The 26,688-nt window shown below is 37.8% G+C and overlaps 1 protein-coding gene across 1 annotated transcript in view; it reads left to right on the top strand.

Annotated features, from left to right (window-relative positions):
- Positions 1 to 10,083: 10,083 nt before the first annotated feature.
- Positions 10,084 to 26,688, top strand: part of LOC134667212 (lethal(2) giant larvae protein homolog 1) — a 95,236-nt gene continuing 78,631 nt past the window's right edge. The window contains exons 1-2 of the mRNA XM_063524540.1: positions 10,084 to 10,184; positions 10,254 to 10,346. Coding sequence (XP_063380610.1) covers positions 10,182 to 10,184; positions 10,254 to 10,346 — 96 coding nt within the window. The 5' untranslated portion in view covers positions 10,084 to 10,181. The remainder of the gene's footprint in view (positions 10,185 to 10,253; positions 10,347 to 26,688) is intronic.

The following is a 26,688-nucleotide window of genomic DNA, read 5'->3' as shown; positions in this document are numbered from 1 at the left end:
GGAATTCCCGGTTCCGTTACTGTGTTTGTGTAGAAAACCAGTACCGGGAGCACTCCCTAATTATATTATTCTAGTGAGATCCTCATAGATAAACAAAAACATTTACTTAAAAAATTACAAGGTCGAAATGTCACGGAACTTGTGAGAGTAATATGTGAAAAATAAAAACTTTTATGACAAAAAAATCTGGGCACAATCTAAGAAGCATCCAATTGCGTCGAGGAATCATCTGTATTTTTGCTTGTTTCATTACCTCCTCGCTTCTTTTTTGTCCTTTGTATTCTGTAGCAATTTGTTAGATCTGAAAATAAAGATAACTTGCGTCGTCACGGATGTCGATTTATAGGTTTTAGGGAGTGCAGAATTCGAAAACGATGATCATTTTATAATCCAAGATGGCGGCTACGTATTTTGTCATAAAAGTCGTCATGAATATCGTTTTATATGTTTTAGGAAGTGCCAATTTCGAAAATGATGACCAGTTTGGAATCCAAGATGTGTGCCGTGCACTTTGTCATAAAAGTCGTCATGGATATCGTTTTATAGGTTTTAGGGAGTGCAGAATTCGAAAATGATGACCATTTTGGATTCCAAGATGTCTGCCGTGCACTTTGTCATATAAGCCGTCATAGATGTTGATTTATAGGTGTTAGGAAGAGCAGATTTCGAAAATGATGACCATGACCAATAAAACGACATCCATGTCGACTTTTAACATAGTGCATGGCCGCCATCTTGGATTCCAAAATAATTATTATTTTCGAAATCTGCGCTCACTAAAACCTATAAAACGACAGCCATGACGACTTTTACGACATACTGCATGGCCGCCATTTTGGATTCCAGAATGGTCATCATTTTCGAAATCAGGGCCCCTAAAACCTATAAAACGACACCCATGACAACTTTTATGACATAGTGCATGGCCGCCATTTTGGAATCGAAAATGGTTATCATTTTCGAAATCTGCGCCCCCCAAAACCTATAAAACGACACCCATGACGACTTTTATGACATAGTGCATGGCCGCCATTCTGGATTCCAAAATGGTCATCATTTTCGAAAGCGGGGCCCCCTAAAACCTATAAAACGACATCCATGACGACTTTTATGACATAGTGCATGGCCGCCATCTTGGAATACAAAATGGTCATCGTTTTCGAAATCTGCGCCCCCTAAAACCTATAAAACGACACCCATGACGACTTTTATGACATAGTGCATGGCCGCCATTTTGAATTTCAAAATGGTCATCATTTTCTAAATCTGCGCCCCCCAAAACCTATAAAACGACACCCATGACGACTTTTATGACATAGTGCATGGCCGCCATTTTGAATTTCACAATGGTCATCATTTTCTAAATCGGGGCCCCCTAAAACCTATAAAACGACATCCATGACGACTTTTATGACATAGTGCATGGCCGCCATCTTGGAATCCAAAATGGTCATCATTTTTGAAATCTGCGCCTCCTAAAACCTATAAAACGACACCCATGACGACTTTTATGGCATAGTGCATGGCCGGCATTTTGGATTCCAAAATGGTCATCATTTTCAAAATTGGGGCCCCTTAAAACGTATAAAACGACATCCATGACGACTTTTATGACACAGAGCATGGCCGCCATTTTGGATTCCAAAATGGTCATCATTTTCGAAATCGGCACTCCCTAAAACCTATAAATCGACACCCATCTCGACTTTTATGACAAAGTGTTTGGCTACCATCTGCAGGCAAGACATTTCTATTAATTTTACGTACAAAAATGGCCCCCTGTCAACTTCCAACCGAGATTTAATCGATAATTTATTCGATTAATATTCAGATTAATTCAATTTCAATCTATGTTAGGTCGACTAAACTAATCGCGATTAAAATTTGAGGATTAACTTTTTTATTCCATTAATTAGTCGAATAAACAGTTAATCTATTAAGTCCCATCTTTGACCACGGCATTTTTACACTTTGAGAATATCTGAAAACAAATGAACACAAGGAGCCATTTTGCAAATCCAGTAACTTTGTTATTACTTTTTGACAGCGCGTGTCATGTGTCTATGTCGCAGTCGGATCGTATAATCCGCCGCATTACATTACGGCTAGCCGTTTTCAAAAACAGGGGCGTTTTGAAATGCGGCGGTTTAACGATTAGCCGTATTGAATGCGGCTGAATGAGAATCCGCCGGAATGTATTCGGCGCCATACGTTCTTCAACACGGCTAGCCGTAATGTAATACAGCGAGTCATTAGCCGCCGCTTTGACAGTTTTTAGTTCCCATTTTTAACACTCGTGGCGCTGCCTGACAAACGCTGGGGTGTCCATCAAATCTGGAGTTTGTCGGACTGTTTCTTTCAAAAAAAAATTCCTTCGCAACTTAACTAGACGGAGCCCCGCTTCGCGGGGCTCCTATTTCTGAGCGGTTTGCCCTTCGGGCATCTGAAGCTACCTAACGAACCTAACCTACCTACCTATTGATTAAGTGAGACGTCCGTGAAAACATTACACTTTGGGGAAAAAAGCGTAGGTAGGTAATTAGGTTAGGTTCGTTAGGTAACTTCAGATGCCCGAAGGGCAAACCGCCCAGAAATAGGAGTCCCGCTTGCGGGGCTCCGTCTATTTAAGTTGTGAAGGACATGTAGTGCGGTGGGACCATGGTAGAAATAAATTAAATTGCAAACATTGTCAAACTCCGGTTACGTAGGCGACCGAAAGAACTGGTCACTCTACAATGTACGATGCGGCTAAACGTGGGCCGCCTTATTGAAGAACGTATCGCAGTGACAATCCGGCTAATCGTCGAACCGCCGCATTTCAAAACGCCCCTGTTTTTGAAAACGGCTAGCCGTAATGTAATACGGCGGATTATACGATCTGACTACGACATCTACACAGAGTCGACACAAAGTCGAAACATTTGCGACTACTTTGTGACTGCAATATTTCTCAGCCTTAAACTATATTTATACATCATAATTAACAACTTTCGTAGTATGTAAAGCGTTATTTCTGTTATTTAAGTATAGTATACGCATCGAAGTACTAAAAATGCATCAAATAATATAGTTATGAACACAGGCACTGAGAAGTAAACTATTTCATTTCCGGCTAAACTAAAACAATGTGGTGGCGCGTTGATTATATTACACTTAGTTTATCAAATCACTCGAGCAGTTTAATTCCCCATAATAATTTAAGTCCTATTGTAATATAAATGCAAACAATATATAATTACGTCTTGTAATCCGTTTTAGAGATGGCGTATTAATGTCACTTATTTTTATTTAACTATTTTTCCATCTGACAGTTTCCATTTGACAGGAACAAAATGAACGAATGAACGAATGATTTTGGCATAAAGTAGTCGCAAACTCGTAACAATGTGTGCACACGGCGACCACACTTTATGTCACTTTGTGTCATGTGTCGACCCTTCCCCATTTCTGGTAACTGTGTCGACACGGCGACGACTCTGCGACTGGAATTGTGACCGAAACAGACGGTGTCGACACAAGATGTGTCTACACCGCGTCGTAACGGCGACTGGAAATGGTTGTATGGGAAGTCTCTGTGGCCACCTGTTTAGTAATAAACTGACTTGCAGTTAATGGCACTTTGAATTTATATTAGTTAGTGGAATCGGGTTTGCTATGAAAGTTAAGGAAAGCTGTATTTCTTTGGGATTCTAGGACTTTTTCATTTTTAAAGGGCGCGAAGGGTCACACACCAGAAGTATCAGAGGATAAACTTTGCCTGCCTTAATCAGACCTTTGTAGTTGTCTTTAAGAGGAGGAATATTTTTCTTACTTAGACGCCTTTTCCAAGACGTATTATCTTCAAAATATGTAATGTTTTCATCTACCCTCAAGTGGCTTAAGGAGCCATTTGAAGGTAGATTTTGTTTACTCTTATTTAAATAAGTACCTAAAAGTACAGACTATATACATATAATACTGTACAATAATTAATTAGCGCCTCAGAAGTACCTAAGTAATTCCATTGAAGTCTGGCCCCTAGCTGGCGTAACCGAGGCAACATCGATTGCAGTTTGCTGAGCATCCCGCACAACACGACTAATAATGTTTGCTAAAATCACAAACCTCTTATCTCCTCCGAAAGGAGTTGAGAGGTTTTCGACTTTAGGTATTGTCAGCTAAGGTAGAAATTCCCTTATGTCCTCAAGTGGAGTTACAAGGTTAGCGAATTTAGCCGACGTAATATGTCTGCTTTATTCTAATAGTTTCTGCCCGCGGCTTGGTCTGCGTATAATTAGTAATTACGCCCACCTCCTTTTGCACTGCCCTTTCTACCTCCTTAAGGGATGATTTCGTTGATAATAACTGTTTTATATCCTTCGCAGGGACTCAAACCACCTTCATACGAAATTTAATCAAAAACGGTGTAGTACCTATAAGCGTAACGAAGAGTGGAGTGGTCAAAGAGACAGAGTATCGATTTCTCATTCAAATTGAAATTGATTTTTTATTGTGAAATGTATTATAGGTTCGTAAATTGCTATCATTCCCACCTTAGTTTATGTTAGTTTTCGTATTTTGCATTTTAGTTACATTTGAGATATTTATTTCACGTAAAAAAGTTTAATTTAGAAGCTATAGGTACAAACTCGGAGAACAATAGCTAATAGCGTATAAAGAAGTTTATTGCTTAATATTCTCCATCTACCCAAATATATAACACAAAAAATGCGTAATAGGAACTGGCATACATACTTACATAGATACCTTTTAAATTGTATGCCTTGGTTCAATCAAATGAAATGCGATCACAGCAAGACGTAAAATGAAATCTTACCTCATAAATCCTTCCACCGCAGCTACGAAACACTCAGCAGAATTCAATTTGTCATAACCGCAACGCGGCAGTACACAATACACAATTGGCCATACAGGTTCATAATACAGGGAATCTGCCTTGGGCGCCTGCCGCGAGTAATGTCTTCATTGGAGATATATTGCTCATGACTTTCTTGCAGGCGCTGTGGAAAATTGAGTTATGTTAAAATTTATTTTTGGAATAATTTTCTTTTCGTAATTTATTATTAATGAAATTATTGCTAAAAAATATTTATTTAAATGAGTAATTTTTGTTTTATAAAATCGCTCAAAAGCATTTATAATGCACAAGTCAAGATCTGATTTATATAGCCAATTATTACCTACGATGAAACACTATACATATAATCTACGTAAGTTATCGTAAGAAAGTTGTAGGTGCCCTGATTACTATCTATGTTTTAGCACGTTTTATGTATAAGTACTGCTAAAATCAGGCTTAATTTTTTTTATTACAAATGTATATAGACGCAATGTGTAAAAAAAGACTTGTGACATTTTCGCGTTCAGGCGTGAATTCGATACCTTGCAGTCCACTGCCCGGTGTCGTGGTAAAAAACCATAAATTTTCTGTCCGAAATTGGGTCAGTGCCGTTTCGATCCTTTGCGATTCATAATTATAAGAGGTTTATGGGTAATATTGTGGGTGATACAGTAGGTAATAACACTCCGGGGTAGCCGTTGTTATGATTTGATGAACCTCCCACAGAAGGCTTTCCGCTTCTGCTCCTTGGTATAGGTACAACCATAAAGGTACAACGCTATACTACACAATAGTACCTACTTAGGTATTTCAACTGTCAAATTTGCGGCCACTGTATCCTCGTAACTCCCCGCGTACTTGTACAAGTACAAATTAGAGTTATGAACTCTTATAGAAATAAAAGAAAGCCCAAATTCAAAAGCGCAAATTTCTTGGCTTATTTATTGGCTTGAGACTTATGACACGAGGGTATTGTGGACTACTTTGTATCTTAGCCTACCTATATTCCTTTGTTTATGCACTAGGTTTAACCTGAGACCGTCTAAACTGTTCAGACAGAGGAAACCGCATGCAGAGGGTATTTGTAGGGAATGTAAGGAGGGAAACAACTTGGTATGTATTGGTAGGTATCCTAACCTTTTGACATTGTGGCGACTTACCTATGCTACAACTGGGAATCTTTCGAGAGATTCGAATCCGAAAGCAAAGCAAAGGAAAGAACCGCTATCCAAATGTGTGTTTCATTCTTGTACTAAGCATTATATTTACGTGAAGTTGATTTCGCTCTGTATAAACCATAGAGCGAAATCAATTTCACGAACTCCACTCTATCTCGAATTAATGTAGAGGTGATAATTTCAATTCAATTGGGCTCTAAATGAATGTGGCGACTGAGCCGCGTTCATATTAGGCCCATAATTAGGCATAGTTCGATTTTAAAGCTCGCAGCTAGCTATAATCAAAGTTTATCAAAATAAGTAGTCTGGTTGAAGCTTGAATGTATTACCTAAATTTTATTTTTCTACAAAAATTTCCATTTTAGTACGCAGTATATTGCCTGAAACACTCTCAAAGTGTTCCAACAAATAGAAAATCGTAACCACAGCAATTTGCACGGTATTTGAAATAACTATTCCGTATGTATCGAGGAAATTTACATACTGAGCGAGGATGTTCCATACAAAGGCTTGATGAGCCGCTCGCATTCAAATCAAAGTTTTAATCATTTTCTGCTTTTGTGGACTGTGTGAACAATTTCTTGCTAAAATCTGGTAAATATGGCATAGGTATAAGCTCCATATTTTACCACAACGGTGATAAACAAACGTATACATAGTTCGTTTTTTTAGCATTAGAAATAAGGTAAACAATCTTGATGTGTCTTTTAATTGAAAAACACATTTTAAAAATAAGTTACAGCAAATATGTAACAATTATGAATCTATATAATACCATCATTTATACTCTTCTGCTTTCATAAGTAATAGTTACTGATTTTTTTAAAGCGTTTTTCAATTAAAAGACAGGTCAAGATCGCTTACCTTCTTTCAAGTTCTTTCTAATGCTAAAAAACACGAACTATATATAGCTGTGGCAGGAAAGCTAAGCTAATAGTTATGCTGGCTGTACCTAGTGTACAGTCAAGTGTAAAAATATGGATGCACTCATCATACTCAAAAATATGTCCCATATAGCTCTTCAATCAGCAAATTAAAAACTATAAGATGGTCAAGCAAATCTTGTCAGTAGAAAAAGGCGCGAAATTCAAATTTTCTATGAGACGATATCCCTTCGCGCCTACATTTTTCAAATTTGCTGCCTTTTTCTACTGACCAGATCTGCTTGACCAACTTATATGTGACAGATTGTGGTCAAATGTTTACCTTTTTCCAATTAAAAAAATATATATATTTTTGAGTAAGTGTATCTATGCACCCATATTTTTACACTTGACTGTAAGTACCTACATAGGTAAAAACGAAACATGGGAATTCCAACTATTTGACCTAACTTTAATTGGTGAGCCCAAAAATTTCGACCTGAATTTCGCAATTTCACCTAACTAAAAAAATACTTACGGCATTCTAATTCCCTAGCAAATTAAAATAATATAATAGTTTCGTACACTCGTATACTAATAGATTATACTACCAAAAATGTACCTAAAATCATACAACTAAGGGTGCTTTTCCAACAAAATAAATGTGTGATACGAGCTCCCGATAGTTTCAGAGTGTCCCTCGAAGTTCCAATTTCAATTTCGCTCCAACGATTCCTTGTCGACGGACAGGAAAGGTTTTCCCGGGGTCATTGAACCCGTTCATCTGGCCATTCCCATCCCTTATTGAGTCCACATATCCTGAGGCAAAGTTAACGCCTAATAACTGTAGACGTTATTAGGCGTTATTACCATGACTGGCAGAAAATATGTAGTAAATCTGTAGGTACCAGTGCCGGATTTACCACTAGGCTGAGTAGGCTGAAGCCTAGGGCGGCAGATTTTAGGGGGCGGCAGATTTGGGTCAAAAAAATATTTTATTTGCTCTCCAGGATCGACCAAAATTTTGTGTCGCTCCTATTTTTATTTTTTTTGAAAACTTTAAATAACTAGAAATATTTGTCGATTTTGCCACCCTCTGTCATCCAGACTTTCTTTATGAAGTACGGACCCCAAAATGTACTATTTTCTATCAAAAGTATCAAATTGCATTATTTTTATCGAAAAATTTTCGCGCTTGCTACGCTCGCGTTTTCATTTAGGTACATTCTTTGTGACCCACACCTCCCTTCAATTTTTAATATCTACGTGCTTATCGCTTATGAGTTTGAGATGGTCGGCAATTCTTGTATTGAACGTGGTATGAAATCTCACTACTCAACTCAGGATAGAGTGCTCTCGATATCAGATACAAGCTTTTCACGACTTCCCAGCACCAGTATATATATATACAGGGTGATTCAGGAGACATGAGCAGGACTAACACTGCGCATTTCTTAAATTATAAGCAACTGTTTCGTATCAGTATTAGTGAGGTTAACGCTAATTTTCTAGGCGTGTTGAAAAAAAAAAGTTATTAATTTATTTACGACATGCATGGTCACCCTACAATTAGAAGACTAAACTACCGATATTCTGTGTCAAATTAAATGTCATCACGGTCCGGTTACTTTTGAAAACTCGTATCTCACTCAAGTTTGACAGTTTATTTTCTTCGTAATCATAATGCTGTCATTACGGTTAAAGAGGTTTTACGTTTATTAATTAGGTCTTGTAGGGTGACCATGGTTGTACAGAATTGAATTTGCCCTCGCCAAAAAGTAAAAAAATAGGAAAAAGTGTGGTTGTTTCACCTAAATACGACGGTGATCGATCAATTATCAGTTACTGAGTGTGCAGGATTAGTCCTGCTCACGTCTCATGAATCACCCTGTATATATATATATATATATATATATATTATATCTGTACAGTGTATCAGTAGATGTATGAATTAAAGTAGGCGCCCACGACCAACTTCGTGTTTTGTCTCTGTCGCACTTGACTTCGACACTTGAGTTGTCGCACTCAGGTGTCGAAGACAAAACACAAAGTTGCGGAGACAAAGTTGCTCGCCTACTCTAATTAATTATAATCTGGGCTATAACCGCGAAAATCGAAGTTCGCAAATTGCGGGGATTTTTCTCTGTCACTCTAATTACGCCTTCGTTGGAGTAAAAGAGAAAGATCCCCGCAATTTGCGAATTTCGGTTTTCGCGGTAGCCGCTCTGAACGCAGTTTAAAATAGCTTTTACTGAACGCATTCCTTCTGATGTCGTTCAAATACTTTATGTTACTATTTTTTTTTTGTAAATGTGTTTTTGATTCGCTACAAATATTGAAATATTTTTTTTGTTAATAAACACTGAATTTTTGTATTTTGAATATGAAAAATAAAAGATAACACCACTTCATGATGTTTTAATAAAATTAAAATTAAGCGTGGTTAATGGTTTCTGAACGTTCCTATTTACAGTGTTACCAGTGCATAAATAATTAGTACCTCATGGTATTTATCAAATCAATTTGTTAATAACAATATCTACGGATTTTAATGAAAATACATATTGGTAAATTGAAATTAAGACTATATTTTAGCACACAATCTATAGCATAGTACCTAGCTTATTCTTCAAGTACAATCTAACAATTCAAACATCAAGTAAAACACTTTTCTTTTAAATATATTTAAAGGAATTTAAATCAATAAGTTAAACAAGTTATTTGAAAAATATAAGCGTGTATTCTGTTATGACATGACAGTTACAATATGGGATTTGTCTATGGCAACATTCCAAACCAGTCAGTCACGTCACTTCGCTAGTGTGGGTGTGTTGCGTTGCGTGCGTGCGTCCGTGAATTGTGAATGCATGCTATTATTCATGTTTGTGTGTATTTCTGACGCCGCTTGTGAGTTGTCATTCCTCTAATTTTGGATTTTATCACTAAAACTCTTCAAACTGTCGTCTCAAGGTACGTAAAGTGGTGTTTTCTTCAAACGTGCGTAATCTTTCTGAGTGAAGTACCGCGAATACAAGTTCTAATGTCGTGCATATAACCTCAGTCAGGCGTTGCCTCTGTATCGATGATTATCTCGTTTGGATTTTGGAATTCTTGAATTTCCATGTCATAAAAGTGTACGGTGTATCGATTGGTTTATCGGTGAGTCGGTTATCTGGTGATTCTTGTGGAATGAAGTGTTTTTATCGCGAAGGGGCTAGGCAAGCGATGTTTTGGGTCGCGGTTAGTCAGTCGGCAGCTCGATGCCGGTCGGTGTGGCTGTGTCGTGTGTAGCGTTCAATAATGGTAGGCTGGGGTGTGTGGGGTGGTGCTCTGGTGTTTGTAGTGCGGTGCTAAGTGGTGTTTCTGTTGCAGGCCGGCAGGATGCTAAAGTTCATCCGAGGGAAGGGTCAGCAGCCCTCCGCCGAGAGACAGAAGCTCCAAAATGAGCTGTTCGCCTTCCGCAAGGTAAGTGCACATTGTTTTCAAACATAAAGTATTGTTTTTAGTTTTTATGTGAGTTCAGTAGACTGGAACAAACAGTTAACTCGTTTTTTTTAGTAGGTTTGTTGATTACATTCCACATTTGTTCTGCCTTTATGATTACAGTGGCATTTGTAATTGTGTCAATAAATAGGCTGGCTTTCATCTTTCTCCCGAGTCTACATGTTGTATATTTTACAAGTATGTGTCCTGTGGAATATGTAGTTTGGTTTATGCAAAAACAATACAATTTTTTTTTGGTGACATTGTCATTTTAAGCTCATATTATATTTTTTCCTTTATTTCACCTCAGAAATGTGTGGTTAAAATCGTTCGCATTGCTCGTGAACACTTTGTATGATTATGCACCCAGGCGACTTTGGTGCACCAATAATACTAGTAGTATTGATAGATAGATCAGTTAACCTATCTTAGGTTAGTCTCAAAAGTGTTATACAACAATACTATACCAAAATATTATAAACTAATTATAAAAATTGCATCATCTATTAATAGTGTCTGAATCAATTATTTATATGATAATTACCATTATCAATTCATCATTAACATAACTCTGATGCCATGAAAGTTTGTCTTAATTACCAACATATTGTTTTTATGAATTTAAATAAACTTATTGCACTAAATACAAACTTGTACAAATAGCAGGCTTATGCCTAATAGCAATCTCTAGCAGTCAAGAATAGAACTATTCTGCATATAATTAAAATTGAATTATTTTGAAGCAGATTAATTAACAGAAGAGTCTTACAGGGAATATATTATTCTAACATACTGAATATTGTATAGCCTTCATGATAGCCGACCTCCGGTAGGAGATGGCACTGGAAGAAGAAGAACATACTGAAATATACTACCAGTAAATACAGGGTGTCCCAGAATTCGACGTCAAGCCGTAAACGGATGATAGACCAAGTCATAACAGTTATCATGAAAATACAAAAAAAAATCCAACTCATGTTTTTTAAAAATTATGGTCACTTTAAAAATTCACTAAAAAATCCACACCCTGTAATGGTTCTTTAACTCTTGTTACTACAAATTCCATAATTTATTCTAATTTTTTTATTATTATGTAATCTTGAATAATTACAGGGTGTGGATTTTTTAGTGAATTTTTAAAGTGACCATAATTTTTAAAGAAATTGGCCTACTTATTTAATTGCAGATAACTTTATCACATTTAAGGCTGCCCATCCCTTATGACAGAGATGAGAGGATATGTGCAATTGTGCAACAATCAACCAGTAGCATGGGTTGTATTCCAGCAGAGCGGAGAAGACGTGGATTTAACCTCTAGCCGCCCATACGTCAAACCTTGCCAAGCAAAATGAAACTTTGATTTAGTCAAAACAAAGTTCAAATTAGAATGGAAGAGGAGACCTTTTTATAGGTCTCTGGGCGGCTAGAGGTTATTCCAGCAGCTAGCACATCTTATCTCATCTCCGTCAAAAGGGACAGGCAGCCTTAGCGCCACTTGCACCATCCCACTAACCCGGGGTTAACTGGTTAAACCTGGAGTTACCAAGATTACCAGTACAATTGGACACTGGGTTAACGGTTTAACTGGTTAACTCCGGGTTAGTGTAATGGTGCAAGTGGCGCTTAAAGGTTATAAAGTTATCTTCATAGTGCAGCCTCAGCGGAAAGACACTAGTTTCTGTAATATAGCTCTATGCAAGTATGCAGATCCATAGACTTCTTACCATTATCATCAGACAAACTAACAATTGTTAGATATTCTTGTATTAAAAAAGAACCTGGCATAATAAACTCGTCAATACCTGTTATCATGAAAAAAATTGAAGGATGATTAATCATTACACTGATAAAGCATAGCCTTAATATAAAAATGTTTACTTTGCACTATCTTATCCGCCCTACGGTGTTTGGGTTGATTAGATATACCTGTCACTTCATTTTTACAGCAGTAAAATACACTGAATAGCAACCAAAATGGGCTACTTTGTATGGATTTTTCTATATAATATGACCAATTGGAATTGCTTTTGTGTGTACTTGAAATGGGTCATGGTCAGAGGAATTTACAGTTTTTATCAAATGTAAAGAAACCATACATTTTCCATATCTGACTTGGTTTTGCAATAGTAATCTAAACTAAGTAGGTATGTTTGGTTTGCAAATACAAATGTTGCAATATTAAACAAGTAAATACCATAGCTGCTTAGATGCAAGTTGTACAGTCAGCAGCAGAAATTGCTAAGCGGGCGAGGTGTTCAAAATGATCTTGACGCGACTTTATTGTTAAGAGAATAAGAGTGTGTCAAGGTAATTTTGAACGCCTCACCCGCTTAGCAACTTCTGCTGCTGACTGTATCATACAACATAATCTCTAGTTTTTGTCTAGGCACCTGAAGTCAGGACTAGCATTTGTATACCGGGCCCGGCATTATAGAAAGGGTTATGATTTTAGCACGGTTAAGAGGTTGTATGGGGCAAACTACTTAGTTGCTTTTGATGAATGAGATGTCAATTGTAAGTTAGCTAGTCTTTAAGGCTTATGAAGTCATGACATAGGGTTGCCATATGGAAGAATTAAATATCCTGATAAAAATCCGGACGTCACCCTAAAAATCCGGACATTTCTTGTAGCAGAGATTTGACATAGCTTGAACGACGCCCCGGCGGCGCGCTGCTCTCTGCGGTGTACTGTATCGTGGATCTACTTTTCCCTTTCCCTTCGCCCGATCCCGTAGCCCCCTCCCCGGGCGCGCATTCCATTTTTATTCAATTCAATTCAATATATTTATTTCAGACTGCATAGGTCCATAAAATTGTTAGTATTACAAGTACTTACATTTAAGAGATAGTGCCTACATACTAAACATACATTAAAATAATTCATAATTATTATAATATCCACGACACAAAACTAATTAACATGTAATAATAATATATCAAAAACAAAATTAAACAGTTAAATTCCTAATTATTTTACATTAAAAATGAGAGGTCTGTCGCCTGTATGCAAATAGTTCCAATGCCTCATAACAGGGCACTCACACTTTTCAATAACAGCACTCAGGAGGCTATTGGTACTCTCTCGCACTCTGCGCATCAGGGAGGCAACACGTTTCCGCAGTATCGTATTAAAGCCATCCGTGTTAGCCTCTAGAAACATGCGCGACGCACTGCACCAGCGAGGCAGCCCCAACAGCATCCTGAGGGCGTTATTGTACTGGACTCTTAGACTATTGATGGTTTTTCGAGTGTAGTTGGTCCATAGGCTGCAGGTGTAAAAGGTCTGGCAATACGCTTTAAACAATGCGATTTTAACGTCACGTGAGCACCTAGCAAACCTACGAACCAACATATTAGCTCTCATCGCCATAGCCCTTCGTTCACGTTCGATGTCCGCGTCATCGGAGAGGCTCTCGGTAACCCAGTGACCAAGGTACATGAACTCGGTGACCTTTTTCAAGGGGACTCCGAGCAGTTTTACTGGTGGCACTGCTCTCAGTTTTCTAGTTCCAGCCTTGAAAACGAGAAGTTCACTTTTCTTAACATTGTACCTTAGTCCATGGGCCGCCGCGGGACACAGCAGCACCTTATCGTCGGCGTAACTGATATTATTAACGAACTTTCCATCTATAGAACAGCCTACGCCGGCACTGCTGAGTTCCTCGAGAAGGTCGTTTACATATAGGTTGAAAAGTCGAGGAGAGGACAGCCCCCCCTCCCTCACCCCGCATTCCAGCCCATACTCCTCAGAAAGAGAACCAGCCCACCTAACCATATTCGTTTGATTTGTGTACCAAAAGCGAAACAATTTTATAATTTCTTTAGGTATGCTGGTTCTACTATTCATCTTTGCCCACAGTACATCATACGACACGAGGTCGAATGCCTTCGACAGGTCCAAAAAACAGGCGTAAATGGGAGTGTTTCTAGTCACATAATACTGAACGGTATGCTTTAGTCGAAGTATTGCTGTTTCAGTTGAGAGCCCAGGTCTAAAACCGAACTGAGCTTCATTTAGCGCAATATGTTTACTTATACATCGATCAAGCAAACCGTCCAGCACCTTTGAAATGACAGTTGCCAGGGATATTGGTCTATAATTGTTCCTGTCGGAGGCATCCGCCGTTTTACTTTTAGCAATAGGCACCACTTCTTCAGACTTATAAGGTCATTCCTAAAAATCCGGACACATGCCAAGTCCGGACACAATCCGGGCAACGGGTCAAATATCCGAACATGTCCGGACAAATCCGGACGTATTGCAACCCTACATAGACTACACTTTTGACTATCAAAAAAGTGTAAGTTCTATTAAATCGTACATATATAGACAGTTTATCGTTATTCACTTGTGATATATACATACTCATATGACTCAAGAAATATGAAATTATAAATGGAAATATGTAAATGTCATATATTCAATAAAAAGAGTACCAAAAGCTCCAGTTGGGAGTTAAGTGATTTTTTACAGGTAATTAATCAGATACGTGACTCACGTGGTGTGTGTAGTAAGAAAGTATTTTAAATCTTAAGTACCTTGTAATAAGTTCTAATACTTGTCACCTAATTGGGACACTTGCTCCAGTGACCAATAATCAACCTTGACAGCACAGGTGGCATCTAATTTATTCACCCAATTTTTTTTGTTCTATCATCCACTAATTCCTTTTAAAATGAACTTTATCTCCATACACTAAGATTCGCTTTTCTATGAAAACTTAGTGCAAGAAACGAGCTTGCTAGGATTATACTTGTCTTTTCTTCACCCAAATTGAAACATGTATGATCTGGCAGCATCAAAATCTCACATAACTCTCTTATCTACCCTAAAGTGAACTTTAACGTAATGCAGCAGGGCTGCTTTTCATATGAGAGTGTTCAACTAGCTACGAGTTTGCTAAAGTAATCGTTTTCTTACAGAACCTGATTGATGTTGTAATTGGCTATCAGCAAAAAACACTGATCGGGTCATTGACCCCTTCAAGTGTGTATGCCTGCGTATTTTCACAGACGAGAGAATAGTAAAGACTGACAATTACTATGCAAGGTCGCGTTTTTCGTCATTATTTTAACGAGATACAAACGAGACCTCCGTTAGATGGCTCCTCTACACGATGGCCCAGCGCCGGCCCCTCCTAGGGACGCATTTATGCGTTAGAGGGAGCAAGTGATATTGCTATCTTATTCTACCGCATGGCTGCGTCCCTTGGAGTGGCCGGCGCTGGCCCATCGTGTAGAGGAGCCATCACTTGAAAGTGGCTTCAGCATTCATTTTCAAGTCACCCGCCGTTTAAAATTCAATACCGGTTGAAAATAGTTCGGTCAAAAAGTGTACCCTTCGTGCGCGAGTCCGACTCGCACTTGCCCGGTTTTTTGTAATGCTTTATTCCCGCCCGTCTCCTCTCATCTCTCCCTCAGTGGAAAGGCAGCCTGACTTTGATAGGAGGTTGTTAGTCTTTATGATGAACTTGCCGGTGGTATGTTGAATTAATAACGTGTGATGGGTAGCGAATGTCCTTGATTCCCAGTTGTTCCAATTGTCCGTCTCGCCTCGCTCATTTGGGCGATCGTAAAATTATTATGTATATTTCAGACAATTTACAGGCGATGTAATGCTAGGAGTATCAGGGGGCCGTATGCTTGTTTGCCACCGTCGTCGTAAATTTAAGTCTCATTTAATACATTCTTGTCGGTGTAGCTCTCTCCTCGCGCCTTACGGAAACTCCATTCCGGGTTTTATTTTGGAGTATCCTTCTCCTAGATGGATTGCAAAACAATGCTAAGAGGACCATCTCCCCTGTGACGAAATAGCTTCTTACTTCGTTTGTGGAGGCGCGAGTAGGGTCCAACCTGAAATATGCGGCAGATTCCTGCAGCTGACCTGTCTCCACACGTATTGGCTCGCCTTTCCTGTGGCATAAGACAGTGAAGCCGAGAGGGTAATGCAGGTGCTGGGCATCCCTGCGTTTCCTTAATTCCGTCCCAGGCGGTGTAATGTATGTTACACCATAAATCGTCTGCAATAGACGTAAAGGCCAATGATGATGATGAGCTCTCTCCATTTGACTCTATCCAGGGCCGCCTCCTTGATTTCCTTATACGACATTACAGCTACCTTTGCTTTTGTGTTATATGTAGCTTATCCGCGGCCTTCCCCTTTCTATTTTCTATTTGCCTGCAATATTTCCTCCTATTTAGTTGCATGACATATTCCTTCCCGCATTAGACTGTGATGCCTTAATCTTGTAACTAACTCCCTTGAAACTAACTATTGGGACGAGTCCGGTTCCTCAACAAGGTATACGTTCACCGAAAACCGAGTAATGAACTTCAAATGATATTTCGTAGCCTTCGTCGGTACATATATAGATTCCGAAAAACGCATTACCCTCGTATGACCGAGACACGTAAGTCGGGTGACAATGCAATATTATGGTGTCATCGAGCTGATCTGATGATGGAGACCGGAGGTGGCCATAGGAACTATGTGATAAAACAACGAAACCTAACTGTGTTTGGGGTTTTTAGAATTGTCTCGATGAGCATTAGTGTCATTAGTGTTTTGTAGTGTTTAGTTTTAAAATATATTTTTATAATATGATGCTAGTTTTAAGGTATTTATGTATGGGCCACTAATTGCCTGAAATAAAGATTTTCATTCATTCATAATTCAAACTCACTACATTTACATAGTTTGGACGCTTATCGCCTTTTCACTAGGGTTCAGTGTTTGGTAGCTAGCTTGCTAGTTGCAGGGCTTAGTGCTGATGATGATGATGATGGTGATATTTTATAATCATAATCATAAGCATTTATTTTCAGGCTACTAAGGCCCATAGATACCTTACAAACTAACATATATATACAATACGAGTATATAAAAGTTTAGAGGTCATACACCTGCTCTTAAGGGCGTACCGACTGACATATCGATTCGTTGTTATCGCTATCGGTTCACTGATAACGTGATAACGGTTGCACCTTTCAGGATCTTTATTGTAGGTACCATCGCCCACACTGTTAACTGTCCATCGGTGAACCTTATTACAAAAGGCATAAGGTCCACCGATGGACAGAGAGTGTAGCTGTTTGTACATGTACTCGTAGCTATCGTACCTCTTCGTATCTATAGCTAAAAGATAATCTAACAGTTTAACTATTTTATTATTACATGTAGGTAGATATGTATTTTACTAGCTTTTGGATTAGAGTTCATACTGGCAGATAGTATGCCTCGATGACGCTTAGGACGTTGTCAAACGAAGCTAATCTAACGCTTAAAACCACAAAATTTACTCCTGATATCACGAACACCGAAATTCGCAAATTGCGGGCATCTTACTCTTTTACTCCAATCAAGGCGTAGTTAGAGTGACAGAGAAAGATGCCCACAATTTGCAAACATCGGTGTTCGCGGTAGGCCCTCTGGCTACCCCTGAAAAGGAAGGGGGAACAGACGGCTACAGCAGACCAGGGCTACAACCGCGAAAATCGAAGTTCGCAAATTGCGGGCATTTTTCTCTGTCACTCTAATTACGCCTTTATTGGAAGAAAAGAGAAAGATCCCCGCAATTTGCGAATTTCTGTTTTTACGGTAGCCCCTCTGTAGCCTATACTAAATTTTAGCTCAGAAATTGGTTCATGTTTTGTTTTCAAGATCATTGTAGGGACCTAAGGACACACAATCGTGTAAAATATAAATAGATTCAAACACCCCTATGAAAGTTACGTAATAGCTAATATCCCATGACCTGTACCAAAAGTTTTCCCTATAAACCAATTCTTGTAGTCATAATCATAACAAGTATTACACGTTATACCGGTTCTCCGTACGCTAATCCTCACAGCCGACTAGCCAATCTTAGACCTTATTACAATGGTATAAAGCACAAAATAGTCAGTTATTAAGTGTGGTATCGCAGCCATTAGCCGCACCCAGCCTCGCCTGTTGATAATCTATATTGTCTGATAGCCCTGTCACCTTGTCGTGCGATCTAGACGTTCCTTTGTTTTTCAATTATCTGATACCTCTAAAAACTAACAAATCTTGTATAGGTACTTATATATTTCGGGGATCTCAGAAACGGCTCTAACTTTCGATGAAATTTGATTTATGGGGGTTTTCTGTGGCGAAAATCGATCTAGGTCTTATCTCTGGGAAAACGCGCATTTTTGAGTTGATATGTTTTCTCACTGTTTTCCGAGCAAAGCTCTGTCTCCCAGAGTCCCAGATAATTTTATGTAAAACTGAACTAGATATTTGTGATCGAACACGATCCGCAAGGTAACCGAAGTCGTTGAAATAACATCGAAATTGCTAGAGACCTAATAAGCTAATATGTATGTGGTGTTTAAAAATCGTGGGTTAAAATCTCTGTAATAGAGCAGAAAAAAACTTTCCCGAACATACAAACTGATGACTAAAATTCTGTCAAAATTCTAATCATATAGGATTTTAGTCAAGTTACATAAATGCAATTTAGACATCCTTTTTCCATACTTCCATATAAATATGCGGCATTTAGTTACATCCCATGTGTATTGTTTTCTCACTTACTCTCACATTTGTTACTCATGTTTCTTTGACAAATACAAAGATCATCGATTTATCTTTCAGATAACATGTGATTTTCCTTTGTACTCACTATCAATAGTATCAATATAACCGTATTTACATACAATCTCAATCTGTTCAATGTACCATGACGGCATTGCCGTGCTGCGCTCAGATTTCATGGTCCAGCGACTTGCAGTTGAAGACTTCAATCAGTCAATGAATTTACATTAGAGTAATGGAGGTCTCCTCAATGAGGGTTTCCGCGATCGAGGTTTTCTCTAGATGGCAGCACCGTGACGAGAGGTCTTTTCGACAGCTGCTGATAAAATCCACCAAAAAAAAAAACATGGTTAAACATGATTGGTGGATTATGATTATGACAGCTAGACCTCTCGCCACGGTGCTGTCATCTAGTGAAAAACTCGGGACCCATATTTTGAAATAGACATCTATTAGATATCTTTTAGACATCACCAAGATACGATAACGATATGTTTAAGATCTAACCTGTCAAATTTGACATTTGCGCGATTCTGCACTCTAAAAAAAATTTGGTTGGCCCTATCAATATCTTGATGGCCGTAATCAAGCATCTTGATTCCATACGAGCCTAACAAGAACTTAAACACATCAAACAAGGTAATTCTGATTGCTATTACTATTGTTAGGTAACTGAACCAATTGAGATCTTGTTCAATATTTACACGAAAAATAATTATGCTAACTAATTGATCCTAGTAAGATCAACTAAGGGCTTGGTAATGAAAACAAACAAGTTAGTTTAACTAAGATGTAAATCAATGTTAACATGAAGAATTACTGTATTAACTATTTGACCCAAATAAGTTCAACTAAGAACATGATTACACCGACTTATGGCGTATTAGCCTGAACTAAGATATTGGTCAATTTGAATCTTAATTGTTTAATCATTTCAACTAAGATGTAAATCAATGTTAACATGAAGAATTACTGTATTAACTATTTGACCTAAATAAGTTCAACTACGAACATGATTACATCGACTTATGCATCTTATTAGCCTGAACTAAGATATTGTTCAATTTGAATCTTAATTGTTTAATCATTTCAACTATGAAGCTTGTTTAGTACAATACCATTCTTGTTCAATTGTACTATGACTTACTTTGTCGCATTTACTAAAACATTTCTTTCAGATCTCTAGTTTTTATACGCGCCGTGCTGAATAATGCTGGTGGTCCTCGTTATTATTCTCAAGGAATTAGTCTTAAATACTAAAATATACATTATACATTTATTTCAGATCTTTTTGGCGATCGGCTTAGACCGGTTTAGCTTTACAAACACGGGAGGAGGCGTGCTTGTGAAATGTGAAGCCATATCGGCCTAGGCCGATCCTCAAAAAGATCTGAAATAAATCTGTAATCTGTATTACCTACTTAGTATTTAAGACTAATGCCTTGAGTATAATGCGAGTACGAGGACCAGCATTTATTCAGCACGGCGCGTATAAAAACTAGCACAAAGAAAATGTATAAAATTTAAACGAATAAGTAGTAAATAAAATATAACAACAAAGAAAGGGATAAAACATAATTAAACTAAATCAAGCCCGTAGAGTTTTATAAAAAGGGGGTAAATGAATAAAACAAAAAAATATTATAATAAGATGTTATTTATTCATTTAATCATTTTGAAAGTAAACGTTTTGCATTTAAATTCACGCGCACGGATCCGTGTCTAAGCATACGAGGGGTTAACACTCGTTGGTCCAATCACGTTCACACTTGTTGGTCTATCCAAGCACACTACACTCACAGTGTCACTACGCGAGTTTGATTCGGATGTCACTGGTTGTTTTTTAGTCAAACAAATCACAAGATTCCACACATTTGACAGTTTAAAAACCCATCTTCACGATTGTATTTGTGAATTAAGGCTTCTCTTACCAATCTTGGTATATAGTGGCGTGCTGTCGAAATGACCTTGGGACTATGCAGCTCGATCCAGTGACTTATACTCGACTCAAGGTGACACTGAGCAATAGCTGACTTGTGAGCGTCGTTGTTCTTGACCGCAGCGATGTGGTCTTTAATTCTGCAGGCAATAGTGCGTTTGGTATGCCCACTGTACGAACTACCACAACTGCAATCAACTTTGTACACACCAGGTTTTTCCAGAGGAATAAGTAATTGAATGAGCTTAACGCAACTGCGTGCTACAGAGACTGACTGCTCGGTCGCACGCGCCACGAGAGGGGCGCGGGCGGGGCGGAGAGCGGGTGTACAGGCGATCCCCCTACTTATCTCTTGATTGATCGGATTAACCGATTATTTAATTTAATTATTAAGAAAATCGATTTAACAAATAATTCTTAGTAGAATGGAATATTAGTTTCGTAATCAATACAATAACTTGATCATAATGGGATTGAGTGTTTTATCTTCGTTGTTCTAAATAAATTATATGTTTAGTTGATTCAACTAGCAAATCTTATGTAAATCAACAAAGACAAAATAATCAAAAAAACTATTAAAATGTTCATACCTATTAACATATTTATCTGTTTTAATTAAATTGTTAAGGATTGAATTAACCTACGTTACATAATTATGCCAACAAGTTAATAATAGATGCAAAGTATACAATTGTTAGGATTAATAACATACCTACTTTATTAGTTCAATCACAGATACACTTATTGTTTTAAGTAATCAGCTTTCTTTGATTTATATAAGATCGTTATTGTTGTAATTAACTTAACGTCAACGAAGAGAAAACTGCTCTTAGTTGGTCTTCATTTTTTAGAGTGTGAAGATACTCTTGAACGATTTCCACAGGATATGACTTAGAGATCCAATTCACATCTAATAGATATCTTACTCTATCTAACGTAAAAGTGACATTGGTTGCCCGAATTGCGCTGCAAAAGAGAACTAGTTTTTCAAACATACATCAAACATCAACATTTATTCAGCAAATAGGCCACAAGGGCACTTTTACACGTCAACATTGAATTTACATAAAAGCAAAAATAATAACATCAACAATTTTATAAAATAAAACTAACAATTCAATCTAACGTATTACAATTACTAAGAGATGTATATGGTCTCTTAATGTCGAATTACATACAAAATACAGATAAAAAAACACACACAAAAAAAATCTATAATATTTAGAGGTGTAAATGTCTCTAGGTGTCAGAACTATAAGATTATATAGTTTATCAAGTTATCCTTAGAGATGTATAAGGTCTCCAAGAGTCAATATCCTGTATAATTAATACATTCATTAAAAGAAAAGAAACATACGAGAACAGAATGAGGCGTCTCACTGTAATTAATTAATAAAAGTTACTAAGTATAGTATATATAGCTAATAGCTCGTGTTAGCTTAACAGACCAGTCTCCACAAACAGCACCCGTTCACGAGTATGACGCGTATCTCAGCCATCGCCTCCCTCAACCTTCATTCGGGAAAGTGGCGACCCGATCAACAACGCCACCGTAAGCAAAGACTTTTAAGCGAGCATGACATGTTCAAGCTACCGGCCTATATTAATATTAAAATAGTAATAACATGTAGCTGTAAGACACGGCATTTTGTGCTCATATGTTACATAAAAAGACAGTAATATAGCTTCACATAATTACTAGCCTAAGTTGACTTAGAGATGTAAAGGTCTCTAAGTGTCAGAAACATTAAAAATATAGGTAAGTATGTACAATCAAAAATAAAAATCAAATAAATAAATATGTACTTAGAGATGTATAAGGTCTCCAAGTGTCCAAAACTAAAATTAAATTAAACAATATAATCAAGCGAGAACATCATTGTCTCATGTGTCAATTCTACTGGACACTAGCATATTTAATTCACAATGTAAAAAAAAACAATATTTATTTAATTCTTATTATACTAATGAAATCAAGCTACCGGCTTAAAAGCATCTCTATCGTTTATAAAATCATTTACAGTGTAGTACGCCTTACGTAACAAGGAGTGCTTAATGTGCGACTTAAATTTATGAAGTGGTAAATTCACTACATCAGTGGGGACTTTGTTATAAAAACGTGTACAGTTCCCGACGAAAGACGTACTAACCTTACGGAGGCGGTGGGCGGGCACAGCAAGTTTATGTTTGTTTCTAGTGTTATAGTTATGGATATCACTGTTAACCTTGAATTCGTGGATGTTTTTCCGAACATATGTACATAATATTCTCTAGTATGTATTGAGATGCAACGGTAAGAATGTTAACTTCTTTGAATTTCTCTCTTAGGGATACTCGAGCGCCCAGTCCATAGATGGAACGTACAGCTCGTTTTGCAGCACAAATATTGTCTGAATATCTGCCGCTTTTCCCCACAACAGAATTCCATAAGACATAACACTATGGAAGTAACTAAAGTATACCAGCCTGGCCGTCTCTACGTTTGTCAGCTGTTTGATTCTCCTCACTGCATAGGCTGCTGAACTAAGTTTTCCGGCTAGAGTGCCTATATGTGCATGCCATTGCAGTTTAGAGTCTAGAGTGACTCCCAGGAAAACAGTTCGGTCCTCAAATTCCAGCGTATCACCTTTTATTTTAATCTTGCTGTTATTTACCTGCTTGACGTTAGGTAGCGTAAACTTGATGCATTTGGTTTTCTTGGCGTTCAAAAGCAAATTGTTTGCCGTAAACCAGTTTACAATGGTAGATAGCGCGTCATTAATGCTCTCGAAGCTATTTTCCTTTCTGTCCACTTTAAATATAAGGGAAGTGTCATCTGCAAATAACACTATATCATGTCTATCTTGCACAACTTTTGGTAAGTCATTAATGTATACCAAGAACAGGAAGGGACCAAGAATTGAACCTTGAGGCACTCCGAGGGCTACCGGGGACCCCGCCGATTGAGTTCCATTAATAACTACTCGCTGAGTTCTATCCGAAAGGTACGATGAGACCAGGTCAAGGGCACTAGCTTTTATCCCATAGCGGCTTAATTTTCTCTTTAAATTTTCGTGATCAACGCAATCAAATGCCTTTGACAGATCACAGAAAATTCCAACAGCATCTTGAGCTTTTTCCCAAGCATCAAAGATGTGTTTTAGAAGTACCGCACCGGCGTCAGTAGTTGATCGACCTTTGGTGAAACCAAATTGATTGCTGTCAAGCAGTTTGTTTCTGTTGAAATGTGACAATAGTTGATTCAGAATAAGTTTCTCGAACACTTTGCTTAATGCCGGTAGTATTGAAATCGGTCTAAAGTTCGTGGGATCTGTTCTCGTTCCTGATTTAAACAGAGGGATAATTTTGCTATGTTTCATAATATCTGGAAAAATTCCAGCATCAATGCATCTGTTGAAAATCTCAGCTAAGTATGGTGTAATTGACTCAATGATGGAATCTAATACTTTGACAGACAGGCCCCAAAGATCTTCTGTTTTCTTTAAATTTAAAGACCTAAAAGTCTTAAGAACTATATTCGATGAGACATACGAAAATTTGAAGATTTCTGTACATTCTGCCACATTTGTCTTCAAAATTTCTTCAGCGACGTCTGGCGATGAATTAAGGGATCTTGTTGTTTCTACCGGGATATTCGAGAAAAACCGCTCAAAATGATCTGCCACTTCACGGTCGGAACTTACTAAAGTGTCAGCAATTCGTAGGTTGTAGTGCGGATCCTTCAGTTTACGTTTTCCAGTTTCATTACTGATAACTTGCCATACAGTTTTGACTTTATCGCTGGAATTTAGGATCTTTTTCGACAAATAATCGGCTTTAGCGGCGACACACAACATTTTAAAAGATTTAGAATAATTTTTGACGTACTCCAGAAATTCCGGTCTTTTATCAGTTGCCTTTAAATCATATAAGTCGTAGAGCCGGCGTCTTTTCTCGTGAATATCCGGTGTAGCCCAGTCGCTAAATTTAGTCTTAGCCTTGCCTTGCACCTTTTTCAGAATGAAACAGGCATCAAATTCCTTTTTAATACAATTAAACAACTCGGAACTCAAACAGTCAGGGTTTTCCTGGGTACATGAAAGACAACATAATTGTTTAGTAATATTACGATTGAATAAACCTAGGCGACTTTTGGAAATCGGCCTACACAAAGTGTCTTGAGGAATTTCTTCAGTTTTCCCGCTGAAAGAAGCTTTTAGTCCACAGTGGTCAGAACTTAGGTTGTTAATAACAGATTTACTAATCGCGTCATTATTACTAAAGATGTTATCTATACATGTAGCACTGGTTGCTGACGTTGCTGTGACTCGAGTGGGTTCACAAAATAAATTGACTAAATTGAAGGATTTAAAAGTATTTAGTAACCTTCCACATAATGGCGAATTTTCTAGCAAATTAATATTGAAATCACCACATACAATTATATTTTTGTGACTTCCAAAAACACTACTAAGTACTTCATCTATGACCGATTCGAATAAGTTATAGTCTGCCGATGGGGGCCTGTACACGCATATAATTATAAATTGTTCCAATTCAACACAAGAAAGTTCTATAAGGCGTTCCACAGACATGTCAACAATCCCCCTTATTCATAAAACTTTACGGGCCTGATTTAGTTAAATTATGTTTTATCCCTTTCTTACTAATACATAAGTTAAAATGACAGATAAGGACAAACGATTATTAGCTAATTGAGGTTTGTAGCGCGTTTATGAATAAGGGGGTTAGTCTTTACGCTCCTTACTTTTTAAATTATGTTTTACCATTATCAATGACCCGCCGCGATTGCAAGATCTCCTAAAAAATGAACTTACTATACTATGATTATTGAAATTAAACATAAATTCATGACCTTTAAGCCAGTGCTCAGTTATACAGAGAATGTCAATATTCGAGTACTGTATAAACAAATCAATTTCGTGTTCCTTACAGGTAAATCCTTGGATATTTTGATGAACTAAGTTCAATAAATTGGTTTTACTAAACATACTAGCATCACAGTGATCAATATGAACGGAGCCGGCTGGTGCACACGTTGTCGTAGCGATTAGTTTAAATTCAAATCACCAGGCGGCTCCATCTCAAACCCTACGCTACCAAGGCGTAAAATACTACGCGACTTAAGGTTATTAGACGCCGTGCTAGCCACGACGGGGTCTTCAATATTATATGCTAACAGGTTAGCACACTCTACAAGACATCTTCGCGGTAGGTAGGTCCTCTTATGGGGCATAACAAAATCTTCTATAAATTTATTCGTATCAAAATACGAAATCGTACTACTGTACAAGGAAAGGTTATACAATAAAGAATTGTAATGAAATACCCTCTTATTTACCTTGCTCGACATTCTATGTGAGTTGATATCTAAACTATAACGTATCTAGAATGGATCTAGTACGTGTCGTCTCTTGTGTATATCCTGAAGTTCGAATACCGCAGTTTATCGCGGAAACCCTCAGTGACAGACTTTTTCAGACTACACTGTATACAATGTGTAAATCTCCCTTTCCATTCTTAATTGAATTTTTATTTGACAAATCAAAGCCTTTGATGTCTGTGTGGTTAGAGGTTAAAGCAATGATAACGGGTCAATTTGTACCAAACCTGCCTGCCAACGACGTGTGCCGTTATCCTACCTACACTTGTTTCGTATTACTCCTTGAACAGTAAAATGTGCTTGTATAAAAAGTTTGACATTTATCTAGGGGTTAGCTCGTTCACTGCGGCTGGTTCAACCCATGTAACCCGCCCTAAGTACAGTAGAACCTCGATTATCCGAACTAATTGGGACTAAGACTACGAGTAACTCAGCTTTGGAA

The sequence above is a fragment of the Cydia fagiglandana genome, chromosome 9 (assembly GCF_963556715.1).
Source record: "Cydia fagiglandana chromosome 9, ilCydFagi1.1, whole genome shotgun sequence".
Taxonomy (NCBI): Eukaryota; Metazoa; Arthropoda; class Insecta; order Lepidoptera; family Tortricidae; genus Cydia; species Cydia fagiglandana.
Note: the sequence above shows the minus strand (reverse complement) of the source record. Positions and strands in the feature narration are given on the sequence as shown.